This window comes from Mobula birostris, chromosome 25 (assembly GCF_030028105.1).
Source record: "Mobula birostris isolate sMobBir1 chromosome 25, sMobBir1.hap1, whole genome shotgun sequence".
NCBI classification, from domain to species: domain Eukaryota; kingdom Metazoa; phylum Chordata; class Chondrichthyes; order Myliobatiformes; family Myliobatidae; genus Mobula; species Mobula birostris.
The window spans coordinates 54072510-54094448 of NC_092394.1; the positions used below are offsets into that span (position 1 = coordinate 54072510).

The 21939-nt window shown below is 43.2% G+C and overlaps 1 protein-coding gene across 1 annotated transcript in view; it reads right to left on the reverse strand.

Moving 5' to 3' along the window:
- Positions 1 to 211: 211 nt before the first annotated feature.
- LOC140187664 (derlin-2) overlaps positions 212 to 21939 on the reverse strand; it is a 30385-nt gene continuing 8657 nt past the window's right edge. Inside the window, exons 5-7 of the mRNA XM_072243190.1 lie at positions 21504 to 21699; positions 8195 to 8285; positions 212 to 3315 (exon numbers count right to left, since the gene is read on the reverse strand). Coding sequence (XP_072099291.1) covers positions 3222 to 3315; positions 8195 to 8285; positions 21504 to 21699 — 381 coding nt within the window. The 3' untranslated portion in view covers positions 212 to 3221. The remainder of the gene's footprint in view (positions 3316 to 8194; positions 8286 to 21503; positions 21700 to 21939) is intronic.

Sequence of the window (21939 nt, forward strand, 5' to 3'; positions counted from 1 at the left end):
ATTTTGTTTTTATATTGGAAATCTTTGTTCTTCTCTCAAATACCCGCTCCTCAGGAAGGTATCTATAAGCTTACTGCTATTTTTCAGTTCCCTCTCTTCCCACAGAGACTTTACTTCTCATGGGGAGTACCTACCAAGCCAACCAGGGGTGAAAATACGTGTATAGAAGAACCTTAAGAATTTGAGAAATATGAATGAAAATAATTTAATTTTTATCACAAGGTTTTCCATAAATTGGAGATGAGCATAGAATAAAAAGGTGAAACTCTCGTCAAACATCACTAAAAGGTTGAACAAGAAACAAGTTACAAAGTGTAGGTTTTTTAAATAATCAGTTAACATGCTGTAAATGGAACCAGATATACACCCAACAGCTTCACAATATCCTGCATATGGGAATCACATAGTATGATTAAAAATATCTAAGTACTTTGCTTGACATAGATTTGATACAATAATAAACCGATTGAAAGGATTCAATCTTTCATACTAATCTGTGGGGCGGGCCCAAGGGTGCCAGAAATAAGGGATGCTTCCAGATCCATGGGGTAGCTGCAGCTGCGGCTCCATGTGATGCCCACATCTAGCTGTCACCTCCATAGGTGTGAGGCTCAGTGATACAGGTGGCCAGATCCAGTCTCCAAGCAGTTCAGCCAGTACCCTTGTTCAGCTTCATGAGGTAGCCAGGGACAGAATGATGAGGTACAAGTGCAGTGGGTACGGGCCATTAATCACGCAGCTGACTGTACTGACCAGCTGAGCCTGGTCAATGCATACAAACCACAACCCAGGCTGGGTGCTGAAATCAGAAAGCAGAGCAGCAGCAGCCTGAACCTGCTTCCCTGCTCACTGATCAATGACACCGAAACTCAGTGATCCGGAAGGATTTCACACTACCAACAATAAAGGGAAAAGAAACAGTAAAACCATCCGATTAAATCTTAGCTCACTAGCTACATAAAATTAGGATTACAATCAGATAAAACGGAGGTCTCAGTTTTAATGAGGATGCAGTCACTGGCAACCTGTGACCCTGTGAACTGAAGCTGCAGTGGGAATGCTGAACCCTTCATGAATCAGACCAAATGCCAAGGCCAGTTGACAATGAACCAGCTGAGCTTTCATTGTGAATTTAAGGGATATTCCCAACAGTAAACACTTGTTCTGCCTCAGTAGCTGTTGGGACCTACATTGACAGGACCTTAATTCACTCACCTTGACAGAGTACCAGGGTCAGACTGGTATGAACTTGCTTATAGACTGCCAATCCACATCCTCTCAACCTGCCCGCAGCAAAGAGGCAGCTAATATATTTCTCATTCAGTCCGGAATTCAGAACAGCAGTCAGATTAACAAAGGTACAGACTGCTCTCGATGATAACAAGGGTATAAATATTCATCTCTCTTCACCTTTAAAGTAACGCACAGACCTTTACGTTCATCTGAGAGCGCAAATCATGCTATGATAGGATTGCTCTATCAACAGTGCTGCTGTCCCCTGCTACTTCGCTGATGGCAATCTGGCCTGCAATTTCAAACTTCTGGAGCGGGACCACAGCCCTGGATGTGAGTACAGCTGTGGAGAACAGCTCTCAGTGCAGTACACTTGGTGAGAAAGCTTTTTGCCAGCTTGCAATCTTTCCAACCAATCCCCAGTATCATTCCACCTGCGTTGCATCACCAGAGGTGACCCTTTCAGCAAATGAACACAGTGTCGCACTACTGCAAAGTTCCAGTTCCTCTGACATAAACCATCCTATTGCTCATGACATTTTCTACTATATTTTCCATGACTCAAGAAACTAAAGGCTTGCTCAGATTCAAGGAGGTTGGGAACCTCACACAAGGAGCTAGTCAGCTAAAATCTATGTAGGAAATTATAAATAACAAGCTATGACCTTAATGGCCAAACTGAAGCACGAATGTTTAATACAATCACACCAGAATGAATTAAGCATATTTATAAGCAGTTTGTTCCAGATATTCTTTTACACTTGGATGCTGCTAATTAATGTGCAAGTGCAAGAAATGAATGGAAGTCACCATCTGACCTGGCATTTTATACATTCTTCACTCTTACCAGCACACTGTCTAGCACTTTTCATATGCAGTGTGAGGCCATCAGCCTAGCAAGGTAATTGATCCAGCAGAGGGTGAGTTAACTAAAATAGGACATTATAGAACTTCATTACTTCGAAATTTGAGCACAACAACCTTCGTTAATGGCAGAATGATAAATGATCCTTACATCTGCCTAACGAAGTCAATTGGGGGAATAAAACCCTGAACTTCTTTGCAATTTTACACCTCTGCTTGAAAAGATAGACATTTTAATGTCTCATTTTAGAGACAGAGCTTTCCAGTGTTATATTCCCCTAATATTGCTTAGAAATATCAGTATATACTTTCATCTTCAGATTTCTGGAGGGAGGTTTGAACTCACATCATTCTCTCTCAACTGGAAATACCACCAATTGCTGGCAATATGGATATGCAGATATCCTCAGACCACCAGTGGGCAATTACCTAAAAGCAGCCTCACATATCAAGTTAAAACTCATCTGTGGATTAGCCTATTTAACAACGCTAACAATCTTGCGCTGCCCAAATCACGTAAGTGCAGGATTATGCCGCAAGGGTTTCAGTTCAATAAAGTGTTCTCTAAAGTATACTGACTGCAGAGGTGGAGTAAACTTGGTCTAAATAAACTGTATTAACAGAGGACTATGTTAACACAGATCAAAAGCTCCATCTGTTTGCTTTCTGCTCAGTAATTTAATGTCAAGAATCAGAGAAAGTTTGATAGTCGGGTTCCAATTTCATTGTCAAATAATACTTACAATTCTGAAACCAGTCAGCCACTGTTCATAAAAAAGTTATAAAAATTATGGCCACACTTATGACTGTAACCTCAGATATTTGATCTTCTGTGAAACAATTAATGTAAATCTCAGATGTCCAGTTCCATTGAGTAGACCTTATGGAAGCTATCAGCTATTCCAGTATAACAGGCATAGGCACCATTGGCCATCAGGAAAGGCAAGTATCCATTTCGCAGGAGGTGCTTGCTGGTTGGTGGGTCATTGGCAATCTGTAAGATTGTTTTCTTTGTAATGAACCAAGGTCACGGCAAGCAGTAGGGAGGCAAATGAGAACAAATCTGTCCTCTGAGGTTCCAAAGAGTGTGTGTGGCTAGCAGTTGTTCATGGCTAGCCTCCAAGTCACTGCCCCTCACCCCAGTTGAAGCCCCCAGGACGATCCTCAGGCAATGGATTGTAGTTGGGATCTTCTTCAGGAATGTCAAAAATAGCTTTCCTGCCAATGAGAAACAGAGCTTAATGCTGGGGTGATTTGTGAACACAAATATCATATAGAATAAACAAAAGAGATTCTGCTTATGTTGGAAATGTTGAACAACACACAAAAAATGCAATTCAGCAAGTCAGGCACCGTAAATGGAGGGGAAGAAACAGTCGTTGTCTTGGGGTGAGAACCTTCATCAGGACTGGAAAGGAAGGGGGCAAAAGCTGGAATAAGATGGACGGAGGGCAAGTCCAGAGTTCTGACACGTGAATATGCAGAGAATGGATGGGGTATGACTTGTGTGTAGGCTCTATAGTAACAGTATATGTTTTCCTGCATTTCAAAACTCCACTCTATGTTCTCACTGTCTAAATGCTCCCATTCACTCACTGATTACGTAACTATGTTCACAGTTTATCCGCTTGGTAACCTCACTTATAACTTATCAGAGGCATGCACAATGAGCTTCTTTAATCTCCTTCCTAGATCTGAAGTGCTTCCAACTTGAAATGTTGATCGTTTCTCTTCCTAATGATACAGCCTGACCTGCTGAGTATTTCCAGCATTTTCTGTTTTTAGACTACCAGTATCTGCAGCTTTTTTAGATTTCCAAGCTGGCAGCAGAAGTAAACAGTCCATCTCCAAGCTAGAATTACCACTGTTACCTAAACACAGCAAAGTGTCGTGGCCACTGCATTAATAAAGCCATCAATACTTTTCAAATAAGTACAAGGGAGTAAAACATACAGTGAAACGTCCTCTCCAAATGGAGTAGTTTGTATTATAAAAGAGCTGCATTTCCTTACAATGGAGCAAAGTGACCAGTGGAGCTGCATTAGCAACATTAGATGGGATGGGACCTTGTGGCAGATGCTGATGGGGCGTTCGCATCTGTTAGAAATTTGCTGGGAAAACATCGGTCTATAGGAACAAGGCAACACTCACAACATGCTGGAGGAACTCAGCAGGTCGGGCAGCATCCGTGGAAACGAGTCAACGTTTCGGGCCGGAACCCTTCGTCCTGACCTGCTGAGTTCCTCCAGCGTGTTGTGAGTGTTGCTTGGACCCCAGCATCTGCAGATTATTTTGGGTCTATAGGAACAAGGTGGGAAGGGGAGAGTACAGTTGAAAACAGGGGTGTGGCCGGTTGAAACTTCGTGGGTACATAGTTTGAGTTAGTGTTCAGCAGTTATCTGTGTCTGTTGGGACAAGACCTATCTTTGTCTGAGTTTTGACTCAAAAGATGGTTGACAACAAAAGTCCTAGTGGTAATCTTCGCTAATGATGCATCTGCAGCATGTCACATAGGCAGACAAACAGGTTGATAAAGGTCAGCTCAGATAACTTGATATGTCAAGATACACTCCGATTACAAACTGGACAACAGAAGGATGTTCCTGAGAAGCAGTTGCATTCAGAGAGGGCCACACTGGTCAATCCAATCACACTTGCAAAAGCTAATCCAAAGACCTTAATTCTAATGGAATATTAGTCACCATTGTATCTCCTCTCTTAGCAGACATTAAACTCTTGTCATCCATATTGCCAGGTGCTTGGATTATCAGAAGAATTTAGACATTTCAACTGCACAGGGTATGGTGGGCCCACTTGGAGTATCATCTGTAGTTTCAGTCTCCTCATTTAAAGAGGAATACACTTACCTCATTGAAAGTGCAGATAAGGTTGACTGACTGTTTATAAGAAACAGGAGTGGGCCATTTGGCCTCTTGTGGTTACTTCCTTTTTTTTCCAATACAATCATGCTTACTTCAGCAACATTTACCAAAACTTAACCATATCCTTTGAGTTTCCGTATTTTAATATCGCACTCATTTTTGGTACTGAGTGACTGAGCTTCCATAGCCCTCCCAAGCAAAAAATTCTAATTATTCTCTTTCCCCCTGTTGAAGAAATTTCTCATCCCAGAAATGACATCCTCTAGCTTTGAGAATGACCTCTGGTGTTAGGCACTCCAGCCAGGTTTTGTGCTGCAGGGTTTTGCTTCTTTGTTTGTACACCACACTTTCAGCAGCACTTTTCACTCATCCTTTATTTTCCAGCATACAATTCCATGAATTAGGAGCAGGAGTAAGCCATTAACCTTGAGTCTGACCCACTATTTAATAAAACTATGACTGAGCTAACTGTATCTTCACCTCCACAGTACTGTGCAAAAGTCTTACGCATGTGTAAAAAAATCCTGTACAGTAAAAATGCTTCCAAAAGTAATGAAATGAAAAGTTTCTGAATATCAAAAAAATTACTATAACGAGAGGTACAGTATAAAAAACCAAGATCAGTATTTGGTGTGACCATCCTTTGCCTTTAAAACTGCATCAATTATCTTCAGTACATTGTTGTGCAGTTTTATATGAAAATCGGCTGGTAGGTGTTCCAAGCATCTTGGAGAACTTGCCACAGCTCCACTGCGGACTTTGGCTGTCTCTCGCGGTAATCCCAGACAGCCTCGATGATGTTGAAATCAGGGCTCTGTGGATGCCAGACCATCTGTGCAGAACTCCTTGTTTTTCTTTTTGCTGAAGGTAGTTCTTTATGACCATGGTCATATGTTTGGGGTCACTGTCCTGCTACAGAATGAAGTTGAGACCGATCATACACCTCCCTGATGATATTGCGTGATGGATGAGAATCTGCTTGTAGTTCTCAGCATTGAAGACTCCATTAATTCTCACCAGACCACCAACTCCATTTGCAGAAATGCGGCTCCAAACCTCCAGGGAATCTCCACCATGCCTCACTGTTGGCTCCAGACACTCACTCATGTAGCACTCTCCAGCTCTTCTATGGACAAACTCCCTCCTGCTCGAGCCAAACATTTCAAATTTTGACTCATCGGTCCAAAGCACTTGCTGCCATTGCTCAGCACCCCAGATCGTGTGTCCTTGTGTTCAGGTGAGTCTCTTGGCTTTGTTTCCACTTTGGAGGAATGGCTTTTTGACAGCAACTCTTCCATGCAGACTATTTCTGACAAGACTTCTCTGGACCGTGGAGGGCTTTCTGTGAGTTCAGAGCTGATAGCAGTGCTGGGTGTCTTCTGATTTAGAAGGCACTTCAGTTTGCTAAATCTCATCAGCTGTACTTGGTTTCCATGGCACTTCTGTTCCTCAGCCTTGTCAGTTTCTTTGTGTTTCTTCAGATGAACTTGAACAGCAGATCTTAAAAATCCTGCCTGCTGTAAAATTTCTGCTTGGGAGAGACCTTGCATGACCACCTTGTGTCTTGTTGCTATGCTCAAAAATGCCACGGTTATTTGATTATTGATTATTTGAAGGTTAACTTGTCATATCTGCCATACCCTCACCTTTTAGTTTGGTCATCCTTCACTCAATTTGATTCCTTCCATTCTGTTTCAGTTAATCAGTTTGTCATTATGTCATTATCATTAGCACCTGTCTTTTTAATCTTTGTTGAAACATGTACTGGGCTATATACCTATAAAGTCATAAAGATTTTGAAAAGTGTTCTATTACTTAATATGTTACTTTCTTTAACAAAATACACAATTTCTCTGCAACTATTTTTTGGAAAATGAATAATTGTAAATCTGAAATTTACTCTTTTCTACTGGCACACTAATGAAGAAGACAAAAAGACACCTATAACTAAAGTCATTTAAAAAAATCTAGGGTGTCTTAAGACTTTTGCACAGTACTATATCTCCCCAGTAACCTGCGGTAAACTTTCTCCCTCTTGCTTATTAAATATTTATCTCTGATCCCCACTTCTTCATGCTGCTCAAGGGTTGCTTTGGGATGGAATGGGGAAGAGAGCTGGAGGATAGATGACTGAATACAAGAATAATCAAGAGTGACATGCAATTTCACTGCTGACTTGGCTTAATGTAATTTTAGTTCCAACTAAAGATTGCAAACTCAGGGGATTTGAAGAATAATGGAAGAGCTTTAGATGGCCAATTATCATGAAGAGAAGGAAGATAGGAAATGGGGAGGGTGAAGAGCTTTAGAAGGCCAATTATCATCAAGAGGAGGAAGATGGGAGAATGGGGATGGTGAGGCAGAGAATAAGGAGTTTCTTCTGCAAATATATGAGGCACTTTTATAAACCAGAAAATTCTGTGTAGACATCCATGTCAGTAGAGTTCATTGTGGAGACATCTTGCCCAATGGGTCAGAAAAAGGTAGAGGGAAACAGTCAATATTGCGGATAGATGACCTACTGCGGAATGTGCTAATACAGACAGAGCAAGCACGTTACCTGAGGGTGCAGCATTTGGTATCAAGTCCTGAAGGTTACAGAGTGCCAAAACAGAAAATGAGGCACTGTTTCTCAAGCATGAATTGCATCTCATAATAATACAAGAGCACTCCTGATTTTACTCTTCTCTTGGATAGAGCAAAGTGTTTTCCCTTGGTGTTTTCCTTCCAATCCACCAGTTTCTGCAGCCACCCTTTCATTTTCCACCACTCGAATAAAATTCCACACCCAGACACACCTTGCCCTTCCATCCATTTTCTCTTCAGCCCCTCCAACTATTATTTCCCTTCTTAAATCACTTTTCCATGCAACTGCAGAAGATGCCTGTCGTTTCACCTCTTCCCTTCCCATTGTGCTGGAACCCACACAGTCCTTCCAAGTGAAGTATTGATTCACTTGCACCTGCTTCCAATCTTATGTCAAGCACTCAGTGTTCACACTGTGATCTCCTTTACACCAGTGAAAACAAACACAAATTGGATGACCCATCTTTCAATGGGAAAGGTAGATAAACTAAATGATTCAACAATGTTTGAAATAAATACCATCGTTCGGTTGCTACTATAAACTGAGACAGTCAGTGGAATTGCTTCAATTGAAATCCAATGGAATTGCCTGTACTAAAACATTCAACAAAAGCTTTGGTAATACTTACAAAATGCTTGGAGTCCTAAGTAGCCGTCCCCCACCCGGTTGGTTTGGAAATACATCTTCCAAAAAGTAATATATGTGGCCCACAGCAATTCCTGAAGCGAAAAATAAGCAGGTAAATGCAGAAGTGCGGAAGTTAGAGGTAGAGCATGTTTCCAAAAGAACTATCACCTCCTTAGCATTATCACCTGCACCCTGCACTCAACACCCAGAACCAAACCATACAGGGACTATTCAGCCCATTACACCACACCAGCTCTTTGAAGCACAATCTGTCTCACTCCGTCACTCCTCTCATCTTTCCTTGTAACGCTACAGCTTTTGCCTATTCACCTCTTATCCAATTTTGTGTGCTTTTGAAAGTTATTAATAAATTTGTGACCCTCTCTCCTTACAATCCACTTTTATCCCAATCACACTATCCCAGCAAGTTTCTATTTATTTAGAACATAGAAATCTACAGCACATTACAGGTCCTTCGGCCCACAATGTTGTGTTGACCATGTAACCTACTCTAGAGACTGCCTAGAATTTCCCTACCACATAGCCCTCTATTTTTCTAAGCTCCATGCACCCATCTAAGAGGCTCTTAAAAGACCCCATTGTATCCGCTTCCACCACCGCCACTGGCAGTGCATTCCACGCACCCACCACCCTCTGTGTGAAAAACCTACCCTGACATCCTCTCAGTACCCACTTCCAAGCACCTTAAAGCAACGCTCCTTCGTGTTAGCCATTTCAGTCTCTGGCTATCCACACGATCAATGCCCCTCATCATCTTATACACCTCTCATCCTCCGTCACTCCAAGGAGAAAAGGCCAAGTACAGTCAACTTATTCTCATAAGGTACACCCTCCAATCCAGACAACACCCTTGTAAATCTCCTTTGAATTGAATTGACTTTATTTCTTACATCCTTCACATACTCCTCCTTCACATGAGGAGTAAAAATCTTTACATTACGTCACCATCTAAATGTGCAATCATAGTAATTTATAATAAATAGAACAGTCAACGTAATATATAGAGTACACTCAAATCAGCGTGAGTTCATCAGTCTGATGGCCTTGTGGAAGAAGCTGTCCTGGAGCCTGTTGGTCCTGGCTTTTATGCTGTGGTACCTCTTCCTGGATGGTAGCAGCTGGAATAGATTGTGGTTGGGATGGCTTGGGTCCCCAATGATCCTACGGGCCCTTTTTACACACCTGCCCTTGTAAATGTCCTGAATCATGGGAAGTTCACAACACAGATGCACTGGGCTGTCCACACCACTCTCTGTAGAGTCCTGTGATTAAGAGAGGTACAGTTCCCAGAGATGCAGCCAGTCAGGATGCTGTCAATTGTGCCCCTGCAGAAAGTTCTTAGGATTTGGGGGCCCATACCAAACTTCCTTAACCGTCTGAGGTGAAAGAGGCGCTGTTGTGCCTTTTTCACCACAGCTGGTATGCACAGACCACGTGAGGTCCTTGGAGATGTGGATGCTGAGGAACTTGAAGTTGTTTGCCCTCTCAGCCCCAGATCCATTGAAGTCAATAGGGATTAGCCAGTCTCCATTCCTCCTGTAATCCACAACCAGCTCCTTTGTTTTTACAGCATTGAGGGAGAGGTTGTTTTCTTGACACCACCGTGTCAGAGAGATGACTTCTTCCCTGTAGGTCACCTCGTTGTTGTTCGAGATAAGGCCAAGCTGTCATCGGCAAATTTAATTAGCAGATTGGAGCTGTGGGTGGCGATAGTTATAGGTATACAGTGAGTAAAGGAGGGGACTTAGTACGCAGCCGTGAGGAACTCCTGTATTGAGAGTCAGAGGGTTGGAGGTGAGGGAGTCCAATCTTACAACCTGCTGGTGATCTGACAGGAAGTCCAGGATCCAGCTGCACAAGGCAGGGCCAAGGCCGAGGTCTCTGAGCTTCTTGTCGAGCCTGGATGTAACCATGGTGTTGAATGCTGAACTGTAGTCCAAGAACAGCATTCACACATAAACATCCGTCTTCTCCAGATGTGTAAGAACGGTATGTAGAGCAGTGGCTATTGTGTCATCTGTCGATCGGTTGTGTCGGTAGGCAAATCGTAGGGTGTCCAGTTTGGGTGGTAGCAAGTTGCAGGTGTAATCCTTGACCAGCCTCTCAAAATATTTGCTTATTATTGAAGTGAGTACGACAGGACGCCAATCTCTATACTCTATACAGTCTCTATAGTATTCACATCCCTCCTGTAGTGAGGTGACCAGAACTGAACACAGTACTCCAAGTGGGGTCTGACCAAGGTCTTATATAACTGTAACATTACCTCATGGCTCTTGAACTCAATCCCACGGTTGATGAATGCCAACACACCATACATCTTCTTAACAACACTGTCAACCTCTGCAGCAGCTTTTGAGTGTCCTGTCGACACAGACCCCAAGATCTCTCAGATCCTCCACACTGCCAAGAGTCTTACCATTTATATTATATTCTGTCTTCAAATTGGACCTACCATAATGAGCCACTTCAAACTTATCTAGGTTGAAGTCCATCTGCCACTTCTCAGCCCAGTTCTGCATTCTATTGATGTCCCACTGTAACCCCAGACAATCCTCCAGACTATCCACAACACCCCCAACCTTTGTGTCATCAGCAAACTTACGAACCCATTCCTCTACTTCCTCATCCAGGTCATTTATAAAAAGCACCAAGAGGAGGAGTCCCAGAGTGGATCCCTGCCGAACACCACTGGTCACCGACCACCATGCAGAATACGAAGCATCTACAACCACCCTTTGCCTTGTGAGGGCAAGCCAATTCTGGATCCACAAAGCAAGGTCTCCTTGGATCCCATGCCTCCTTACTTTCTGAAGGAGCCTGGGATGGGGAATCTTATCAAATGCCTTAATATACACTACATCCACTGCTCTATTTTCATCAATGTGTTTTGTTACATCGTCAAAGAATTCATTCAGGCTTGTAAGGCTTGACCTGCCCTTGACAAAGCCATGTTGACTATCCCCAATCAGATTATGTCTCTCCAAATGCTCATAAATCCTGCCTCTCAGGATATTCTCCAACAACTTGCCCACCACTGAAGTCAGACTCACTGGTCTATAATTTCCTGGGCTATCTCCACTCCCTTTCTTGAACAAGGGAACAACATTTGCAACCCTCCAATCATCCGGTACTTCTCCTGTCCCTACTGATGACACAAAGATCATCGCAAGAGGCTCAGCAATCTCCTCCCTCACTTCCTACAGTAGCCTGGGGTATATCTATCTCAACTGGTCCCAGCGACTTACCTAACTTAATGCTTTTCAAAAGCTCCAGCACATCCTCTTTCTTAATGTCTATATGCTCAAGTGTTTCAGTCTGCTGTTAAGTTATCCCCATTGAATACCAACTTACTGTGACCTCAAGATGGTGATGATCAGATATCTTTTAGAATGCCTGCACTCTACCCTAGATTCTGCACACTGCTATTTAGTTAAGAAGCTTCAGCAACACTGAGAGAATAACTGTGCACAGTAGAACTCCAATAATCTGGAAATCTCAAGGCTTTGGGACAAGCAGATTTTCCAAAATGAGATGTTATTCCACTAATTCTCAATGACATTTTTATTTTACTTTTTTTTTACATGCTACACAGTTGTACGTTAAATTTTCCAGTGAGTTCAAAGGAAGCAGGAAATATGCAAGCACTCTCGACTCTGGCTCCCAGCACACTGCTGCCCCGTTGGGTTTCAGATCCCAACACTGGCACAAGCCATGCAATCAGCCCATAGTCAAGATCCCAAGCTCAGGTCAAACTCCACTCAGCGATCAGCTTAGGTTCCGGGCTAATAAGTGAGCTGGGTGCCAAACTACTATCTGAGTATTACTGCAAACCTGGATGTGGTCCCATAACTTTGCTGGCCTGGTCTTGCAAGGTGGCAGTGTTTACACACCTGGGAGGATTCCCAAGCACAAGTTGCAAGTCATAACCAATATGTCCAATGAAGCAAATGAGAGAATGGGCCTTTCATACAACCGTTGTTAAAATAACGGAGATCCTCTACCAACCTTCCACCCACTCTACTACAATCCCGACAGCAGAAGTTCACAAAAAATGAAAACTTGTTTACTTGGATGTAAATTAACCACCTACCATTGTGGGATTCCAACTTTCACGTCAGGATGAGCAGTTCAGAACTCTGGCTACTAGACCAGTAAACTAACCACTACAATATACCCTGTCAAGCCTTCTCATTGAAATGAGAAATCCTCCTGATTTCCTTCTCAAGTATTCACTTGCATTTCTGATACTCCAGAGCCTCACTTGATCCTTGCTGCCTATATTTGCCACGTGCCCCTCCTTCCTCCTCTTAACCATGGCCTCAATACCACTCAATAACTAGGTTCCCTTAAGCAGTAAGCCTTGTCTTTTATTCTAACAAGAACATATAACCTATACCCCCAATATTTCACCTTTGAAGCGCTCCCACTTACCAAGCATCCCTTTGCCAGGAAACAACCTATGCAATCCAGACCTGTCAGGTACTTTCTGATGCCATCAAAGGTGGCCTATTTCCAAGTTAGAATCTTAACCTGAGGACCAGTCCTATCCTTCTCCATAATTATCTTGAAACTAATGGAATTACGATTACTTGATCATAATGTTCCTTTGCACATACTTCCTGCCCTTTCTCATTCCCTATAAAGAAACCCAGTATGACACTTTCTCTGGTTGTGACCTCTGTATATTGATTAAGAAAACTTTCCCGAACACACTTGACAAACACTACCCCACCCAGTCATTTACAGTATAGGAATCCTAGCCAATATGTAGAAAGCTGAAATTACAACCTTATATTTCTTGCAACTGTCAGCTATCTCTCTACAAACTTGTTTCTCTAAATCCTGTTGACTCTTGGGAGGTCTGATCAACATGGTCACCCCTGTCTTATTCTTCAATTCCACCCATATCACCTCAATGAACGTCCTCCAGACCGTCCTGTCTGAGTACTGTCATGACATTTTCCCCGCCAAGTAATGCCACTCCTCCCTCTTTAATACCTTCCGTTCTATGGTCTACTATTGAGCTACCATTCCTGCCCCTCCTGCAACCAAGTCCCTCAAATAGCTACAATGCTGACGCACACTCTAAGCTCACCTGCCTTACCTACAATAGTCCTTGCATTGAAACAGAAACAACTCAGAACACAATACCCACCATGTTCAACTTTTTAATTCCTGCCTTTGTAGATGTAAGCTTAACATCTACATTCCCCACAACAACTCCATGAGCTGTCCTGGCGCTCTGGTTCTCGTCCCACTCCAGTTTAAACCCCTGAACCTTCCTACAAGGATGTTCCTCCTCCAGTTCAGCTGCAAACAGTACTGGAGGGGAACCAATAATTTGTTTTCCTGGGTCCTTTAGAAAACATTTAGGTTTTCCTTAATTTTAACCACCAATATTTTTTCCTGTTATTTTGAACCTTCTGCACCCTTTTCTTTGATGCTGTCTGTCGATATTAGGGTAGCAGATATTTTACCTCGCTAATTTTGTAATCCCAGTAATTTGTTTACATATTTGCTTTTCTGTCTTCCACAACCTATGGATTCACTTTGAAGGGCTCATCTGATGTTCTTGGCGGGCTGAAATCAGCGTGAGTGGTCGCTCACTGGTGCTGCAGCGTGAGGCTTAAAAAAAGCTCTTGTTGGTTTTGGCTCTTTCTGGCTGCTGAAATCAGTGCAGGGCCAATAAAAAGAAGGGAGGTGCAAGTAGAGCGGCCACTGCGTGAGTGGACCAGTGTTAGAGTGGTCAGGCTTTGGCTCAACAGGCTGAGGCAAGAACAGGACTGAGCAAGTACAAGGGGAGGTTCCAAGTAAGTAATAAGGTTTCCAGTAATCTTTTCCTGTTAGTACATAGCTAGTGTGCTGAGCATGTGTTTGGAGGTAGTGGTATGTTCTTTTGGTGAGATGTGGGAATTCCAGGAGATCTCTAGTCTCCCTGATAACATCTGCATGAAGTGCACCGAGCTGCAGCTCCCAAGAGATCGTGTTAAGGAACTGGAGCTGCAGCTGGGTGACCTTTGGGAAAATGAAGAGGTGACAGATAGGAGCCACAGGGATAGTTGCCACAAAGTTGCAGGAGGGTACCTGGGTGACTGTCAATAGAGGGGAAGTGAACAGGCAGCCAATGCAGAGTACCCCTTTCCCCTCAACAATATATTGCTGTTGCGGGGGGGGGGGACTACCTACTAGGGAGGAGTCATGCTCAGAGTCTGGCTCTGTGGTTCAGAAGGCAAGGGGGGAGGAGTGCATTAGTGATAGGAAATTCCATTATTAGAGCAGCCAACAGCAGATTCTGTGGATATGAAAGAGACACTCAGATGGTATGTTGTCTCCCAGGTACTAGGGTCCCAGATTGGGTCCATGGCACTCTAAAGTGGGAGGGTGAACAGCGAGAAGTCATTGTATGTATATGATACCAATGACATAGGTAGATAAAGACAGGAAGTCCTGAAGAGGGAATATAGGGTGTGAGGCAGAAAGCTGAGAGCAAGACTTCCTAGGGTAGTAATCTCTGTGCCACATAGGATGATTTGGCGGATGAATGTGGCTGAAGAATTAGTGCAGGGGGACAAGATTTCAGATTTCTGGACTACTGGGATTTCTTCTGGGAAGGGAACGACCTGTACAAAAAGGGCAGGTTACACCTGAACGCAGTGGGGACCAAAATCCTTGCGGGCAGGTTTGTGAGAGCTGTGAGTGGGGGTTGAAACTAATTTGGCAGGGGGATGGGATTTGGAGTGATAGGGCTGAGGATGGGACAACCGGTAGACACAACTAGATGCAATGAGTAGTGAGACTGTGAGGAAAGACAGGCAGATGATATGGCAAAATTGCAGTCTATGAGATGTTAAAGTGTAGCAGGGGTCAAAATCAAAAGGGCGATGAATACCAGATTGAATTCACGCGGTATACAGAATAAGGTAGGTAATCTTGTAGCAGTCAGAGATTGGCAGGTATGATGTGGGTACCTCTGAGTCATGGCTGAAAGATGATTACAGTTGGGCCCTAACACCCAAGGATACACATTGTATCGAAAATACAAGCAGGTAGGTAGAGGGGGGTGGGGTGTGTGTTGGTGAAAAAAATGAAATCAAAACCTTTGAAAAAGGTCACTTAGGATCAGAAGATGTAGAATCCATTGGAGCTGCTCACATGAAGTGTCTTCTTACTAGAATCAATATCTTATCAGACCTCCAAATAGTAGCCAGAATGTGGGCTACAAATTACTATGGGACAAAGAAAAGGAATGTAAAAAGGGCAATGCTGTGATAATCATGGTGGATTTCAAAATGCAGGTACATTGGGAAAATCAGTTTGGTGCTGGATCTCAAGAAAGGTAATTTGTAGAATGTCTATAAGGTGGCTTTTTAGTGCAGCTTGTTCTTGAGCCCACCAGGGGGATAGCAATTCTGGATTGGGTATTGTGTAATAAATTGGAAATGAGTAGAGAGCTTAAGGTAAAGGAACCCTTATGAAGCAGAGATCATAATATGATAGAATTCACCCTGTAGTTTGAGAGGGAGAAGCTAAAGTCAGATGTAGCAGAGGTGTCCCCTGTTTTTCCAATGTTTGTTTTACGAAACCTCACTGTTATGAAAGACTTACGATTAGTTCCCTGTTTTCGCTAACAGAATTGTTTTCACTGTTACGAAAAAAGCAGTGCGCAATAAAAGGCAGTGTGTGCCCGAGCAGGTGCTCTCCCCAGGATTCGGAACGGCATTCTAGCCGGCATTGCTTAAGCACGTGCCTGTGAGCAGCTGTTTGCAAGATGAGTTCTAAGGTATCGGAAAAGCCTAAAAGAGCTCATAAGGGTGTTACACTTAGCGTAAACTAGACATAATTAAGCGTTTTGATTGTGGTGAACGAAGTAAGGACAAAGTGAGTTTGGCTTGTGGAAGTTGACGAAGATGATGTTGAAGAGGTTTTGGCATCCCATGACCAAGAACTGATAGATGAAGAGCTGATGCAATTGGAAGAGGAAAGGATAACAATCGCCACCCCAGTGTCCCACCACCCCAACCCCCGGGCTGCAGATACCGATTCGCGGAGAATGCAGCAGTAGCTGGGAGGCACCCAGCACGTCTTTAAGAAAAAAGCCGAAATAAACATGCTAATTAATTAGGTGCCACCCGGCACGTATATGTCGGCCCAGATCAGAGACGATTCGCCTCTGATCAGGGTCGGCATTTATGTGCCGGGTGGCACCTAATTAATTAGCTTGTTTGTTTCGACTTTTTTCTTAAAGACATGCTGAGTGTGTCCCGGCTGCCGCTGTACCCCTGCACGCTTCACAGATCCGTATTGGTTCGCTGCCTGGAAGGTGGGGGCCACTGCACCACACAAACTCTGACTCAGCCTAACACACCATCATCAGTGTGCTTGGCGCTGTCCCAATTCCGGTAAGTGATACTACACTGTACATACATTATTTCTACTTTATATAGGCTGTGTATTTTTATGTGTTATTTGGTATGATTTGGCAGCTTCATAGCTTAAAGATTACTGGAGAGAGTGTTTCTGCTGACGGCGCTTGCGTGAGATTTTCGCTACGAAGAACAGTGCAGTAATGATTGTGGAGAAGTATTTCTAATTTATACAGGCTGTGTATTTACAATACCAATTCTGCTTTTACTATATGTTACTGTTATTTTGGGTTTTATGTGTTATTTGCCTTGATTTGGTAGGTTATTTTTGGGTCTGGGAACGCTCACAAATTTTCCCATATATATAAATAGTAATTGCTTCTTCGCTTTACGACATTCCAGCTTATGAACCGTTTCACAGGAACGCTCTACCTTTGGATGGCGGGGGAAACCTGTATTACAGTGGAGTAAAAGAAAGTACAGAGGCACAAGAGAGGAGCTAGCCAAAGTTAACATTTTTAAATTCACTTACAAGATGTGGGCATTGCCATCTACGCCAGCATTTATTACTCATCCCTAGTTGCCTTTGAGAAAGTAGTGATGAGCTGCCTTCTGGAACCGCTCAGTCCCTGAGGTGTAGGTACACCCACAGTGCTGTTAGAGAGAGAATTCCATGACTTTGACCCAGTGACAATGAAGAAACATCAATATGTTTCCAAGTCAGGTTGGTGAGTGACTTGGGGGGGATGGGCAGGAATTTCCAAGTGGTGGTGTTCCCAGGTATCTGCTGTTTTCGTCCTTCTAGATAGTAGTGATCATGAATCTGGAAGATGCCTCCTTAGGAACTTTGGTGTGTTGATGCAGTGCATCTTGTAGATAGTACACACCGCTGCAACTGTTTGTCGATGGTGGAGGGACTGGATGCTTGTGGAAGATGTACCAATCAAGTGGGCCGCCTTGTACTGAATGGTGTCAAGTTTCTTGAGTGTTGATGGAAGGGGACACTAGCAGGGATGACAGCAGAACAGCAAAGGTTAGTGTTTCTGGGGGCACTTTGGAAGGCGCTGGAAATATATATTCCAAAGATGAAGTAGTATTCTACAGGGAGGTTGAGGCAATCATGGCTGACAAGTTAGACAGCATAAAAACAAAAGAGAGTGCATATTAAATTGCAAAAATGAGAGGATTGGGAAGCTTTTAAATCCAACAGAGGGCAACTAAAAAAAGCCATAAAGAATAAAGAAAAGCCATAAGGGATTGGAGCAGGGGGCAGGGATTCAAGTTTTTGGATCACTGGGACCTCTTTTGGCGCAGGCGTGACCTGTACAAAAAGGACGGGTTGCACTTGAATCCTAGGGGGACCAATATCCTGGCAGGGAGATTAGCGAGGGCTACTGAGGTGACTTTAAACTAGAATGGTTGGGAGGTGGGAATCAAATTAAAGAGGCTAGGCGTGAGGAGGTTAGTTCACTACAGGGGGATGGGAACCAGTGCAGAGAAGCAGAGGGGTGTAAAGTGAGGGTAGAAACAAAAAGTACTATAGAGAAAAGTAAAAGTGGCAGGCTGACAAATCCAGGACAAGCATTAAAAAGGGCCACTTTTCAGCATAATTGTATAAGGGCTAAGAGAGTTGTAAAAGAGTGCCTGAAGGCTTTGTGTGTCAATGCAAGGAGCATTCGTAATAAGGTGGATGAATTGAAAGTGCAGATTGTTATTAATGATTATGATATAGTTGGGATCACAGAGACATGGCTCCAGGGTGACCAGGGATGGGAGCTCAACGTTCAGGGATATTCAATATTCAGGAGGGATAGACATGAAGGAAGGGGAGGTGGGGTGGTGTTGCTGGTTAAAGAAGAGATTAACGCAATAGAAAGGAAGGACATAAGCCAGGAAGATGTGGAATCGATATGGGTAGAGCTGCGTAACACTAAGGGGCAGAAGACGCTGGTGGGAGTTGTGTACAGGCCACCTAACAGTAGTAGTGAGGTCGGAGATGGTATTAAACAGGAAATTAGAAATGTGTGCAATAAAGGAACAGCAGTTATAATGGGTGACTTCAATCTACATGTAGATTGGGTGAACCAAATTGGTAAAGGTGCTGAGGAAGAGGATTTCTTGGAATGTATGCGGGATGGTTTTTTGAACCAACATGTCGAGGAACCAACTAGAGAGCAGGCTATTCTGGACTGGGTTTTGAGCAATGAGGAAGGGTTAATTAGCAATCTTGTCGTGAGAGGCCCCTTGGGTAAGAGTGACCATAATATGGTGGAATTCTTCATTAAGATGGAGAGTGACATAGTTAATTCAGAAACAAAGGTTCTGAACTTAAAGAGGGGTAACTTTGAAGGTATGAGACGTGAATTAGCTAAGATAGACTGGCAAATGACACTTAAAGGATTGACGGTGGATATGCAATGGCAAGCATTTAAAGGTTGCATGGATGAACTGCAACAAATGTTCATCCCTGTTTGGCAAAAGAATAAATCAAGGAAGGTAGTGCACCTGTGGCTGACAAGAGAAATTAGGGATAGTACCAATTCCAAAGAAGCAGCATACAAATTAGCCAGAGAAAGTGGCTCACCTGAGGACTGGGAGAAATTCAGAGTTCAGCAGAGGAGGACAAAGGGCTTAATTAAGAAGGGGAAAAAAGATTATGAGAGAAAACTGGCAGGCAACATAAAAACGGACTGTAAAAGCTTTTATAGATATGTAAAAAGGAAAAGACTGGTAAAGACAAATGTAGGTCCCCTGCAGGCAGAAACAGGTGAGTTGATTATGGGGAGCAAGGACATGACAGACCAATTGAATAATTACTTTGGTTCTGTCTTCACTAAGGAGGACATAAATAATCTTCCAGAAATAGTAGGGGACAGAGGGTCCAGTGAGATGGAGGAACTGAGCGAAATACATGTTAGTAGGGAAGTGGTGTTAGGTAAATTGAAGGGATTGAAGTCAGATAAATCCCCAGGGCCAGATGGTCTGCATCCCAGGGTGCTTAAGGAAGTAGCCCAAGAAATAGTGGATGCATTAGTGATAATTTTTCAAAACTCGTTAGATTCTGGACTAGTTCCTGAGGATTGGAGGGTGGCTAATGTAACTCCACTTTTTAAAAAAGGAGGGAGAGAGAAACCGGGGAATTATAGACCAGTTAGCCTAACGTCGGTGGTGGGGAAACTGCTGGAGTCAGTTATCAAGGATGTGATAACAGCACATTTGGAAAGTGGTGAAATGATTGGACAAAGTCAGCATGGATTTGTGAAAGGAAAATCATGTCTGACGAATCTCATAGAATTTTTTGAGGATGTAACTAGTAGAGTGGATAGGGGAGAACCAGTGGATGTGGTATATTTGGATTTTCAGAAGGCTTTTGACAAGGTCCCACACAGGAGATTAGTGTGCAAACTTAAAGCACATGGTATTGGGGGTAAGGTATTGGTGTGGGTGGAGAGTTGGTTAGCAGACAGGAAGCAAAGAGTGGGAATAAACGGGACCTTTTCAGAATGGCAGGCGGTGACTAGTGGGGTACCGCAAGGCTCAGTGCTGGGACCCCAGTTGTTTACAATATATATTAGTGACTTGGATGAGGGAATTAAATGCAGCATCTCCAAGTTTGCAGATGACACGAAGCTGGGTGGCAGTGTTAGCTGTGAGGAGGATGCTAAGAGGATGCAGGGTGACTTGGATAGGTTGGGTGAGTGGGCAAATTCATGGCAGATGCAATTTAATGTGGATAAATGTGAAGTTATCCACTTTGGTGGCAAAAATAGGAAAACAGATTATTATCTGAATGGTGGCCGATTAGGAAAAGGGGAGGTGCAACGTGACCTGGGTGTCATTATACACCAGTCATTGAAAGTGGGCATGTAGGTACAGCAGGTGGTGAAAAAGGCGAATGGTATGCTGGCATTTATAGCGAGAGGATTTGAGTACAGGAGCAGGGAGGTACTACTGCAGTTGTACAAGGCCTTGGTGAGACCACACCTGGAGTATTGTGTGCAGTTTTGGTCCCCTAATCTGAGGAAAGACATCCTTGCCATAGAGGGAGTACAGAGAAGGTTCACCAGATTGATTCCTGGGATGGCAGGACTTTCATATGAAGAAAGAATGGATGAACTGGGTTTGTACTCGTTGGAATTTAGAAGATTGAGGGGGGATCTGATTGAAATGTATAAGATCCTAAAGGGATTGGACAGGCTAGATGCAGGAAGATTGTTCCCAATGTTGGGGAAGTCCAGAACGAGGGGTCACAGTTTGAGGATAGAGGGGAAGCCTTTTAGGACTGAGATTAGGAAAAACTTCTTCACACAGAGAGTGGTGAATCTGTGGAATTCTCTGCCACAGGAAACAGTTGAGGCCAGTTCATTGGCTATATTTAAGAGGGAGTTAGATATGGCCCTTGTGGCTACGGGGGTCAGGGGGTATGGAGGGAAGGCTGGGGCGGTGATCTGAGTTGGATGATCAGCCATGATCATAATAAATGGCGGTGCAGGCTCGAAGGGCCGAATGGCCTACTCCTGCACCTATTTTCTATGTTTCTATGAAAGATGAAATATGAAGGTAAGCTAGCCAATATTACAAAAGAAAACTGGGGGAAAAAAAAAGATTTTTTAGATATACAGAGTAAAAGAGAGACGAGAGTGGATATTGGACTGCTAGAGTTAGTAATGGGGGATTAAAAAAATGGCAGACGAACCTAATAAATATATTGGGTCAGTCTACATGAAAATGATGTAGGCTCCAAATAAAATCACAGGTCATATTTTGATTAAAGAAAACATTCGATTTAAATGAGGCATGAGTTTCCCTCCAGTACCCTCCCCAAAAGACAAAAGAAAATAATGAGATACAGGCCTAGACAGACAATGAAATTGAAAGCTCTCACATTGGCAAATATTTTTGATTGTGATATTGTTTTCTTACCTAGCAAATCCACTATGATTGCATTGCCAAGTAATAATGAGAATCCCATTAGTACCCAAGGAAGGAACGGAGCCTGAAAATTAAGGAGTCCAAAAAAGTTCATCCTGACATAAGGATTCCTTCTGCTCCAAATGTACACTAACATAATGGTGAAAGCTTGTCCCAGGAACACCAGATTGACAAACGAGCCAAAAACCTGGAACAAAATTAAGGAGAGTAACTGCTTTCAATGAGAGTAGCAGAATCTAGTAAGGGAAACGGGGAGAGGAGAAAGGATAAAACAATTAGCATCGCACTTGATAAATCGTATGGTTTTTCCAATTTGCCTGCTGACCGAAATCTCGTCTAACAAGAACAGAGACGCAAGAGATGGCGGACACTGGAACCTGGAGCAAAAACTCAATGGGTCAAATAGCATTTGGGGAGGCAAAAGGGT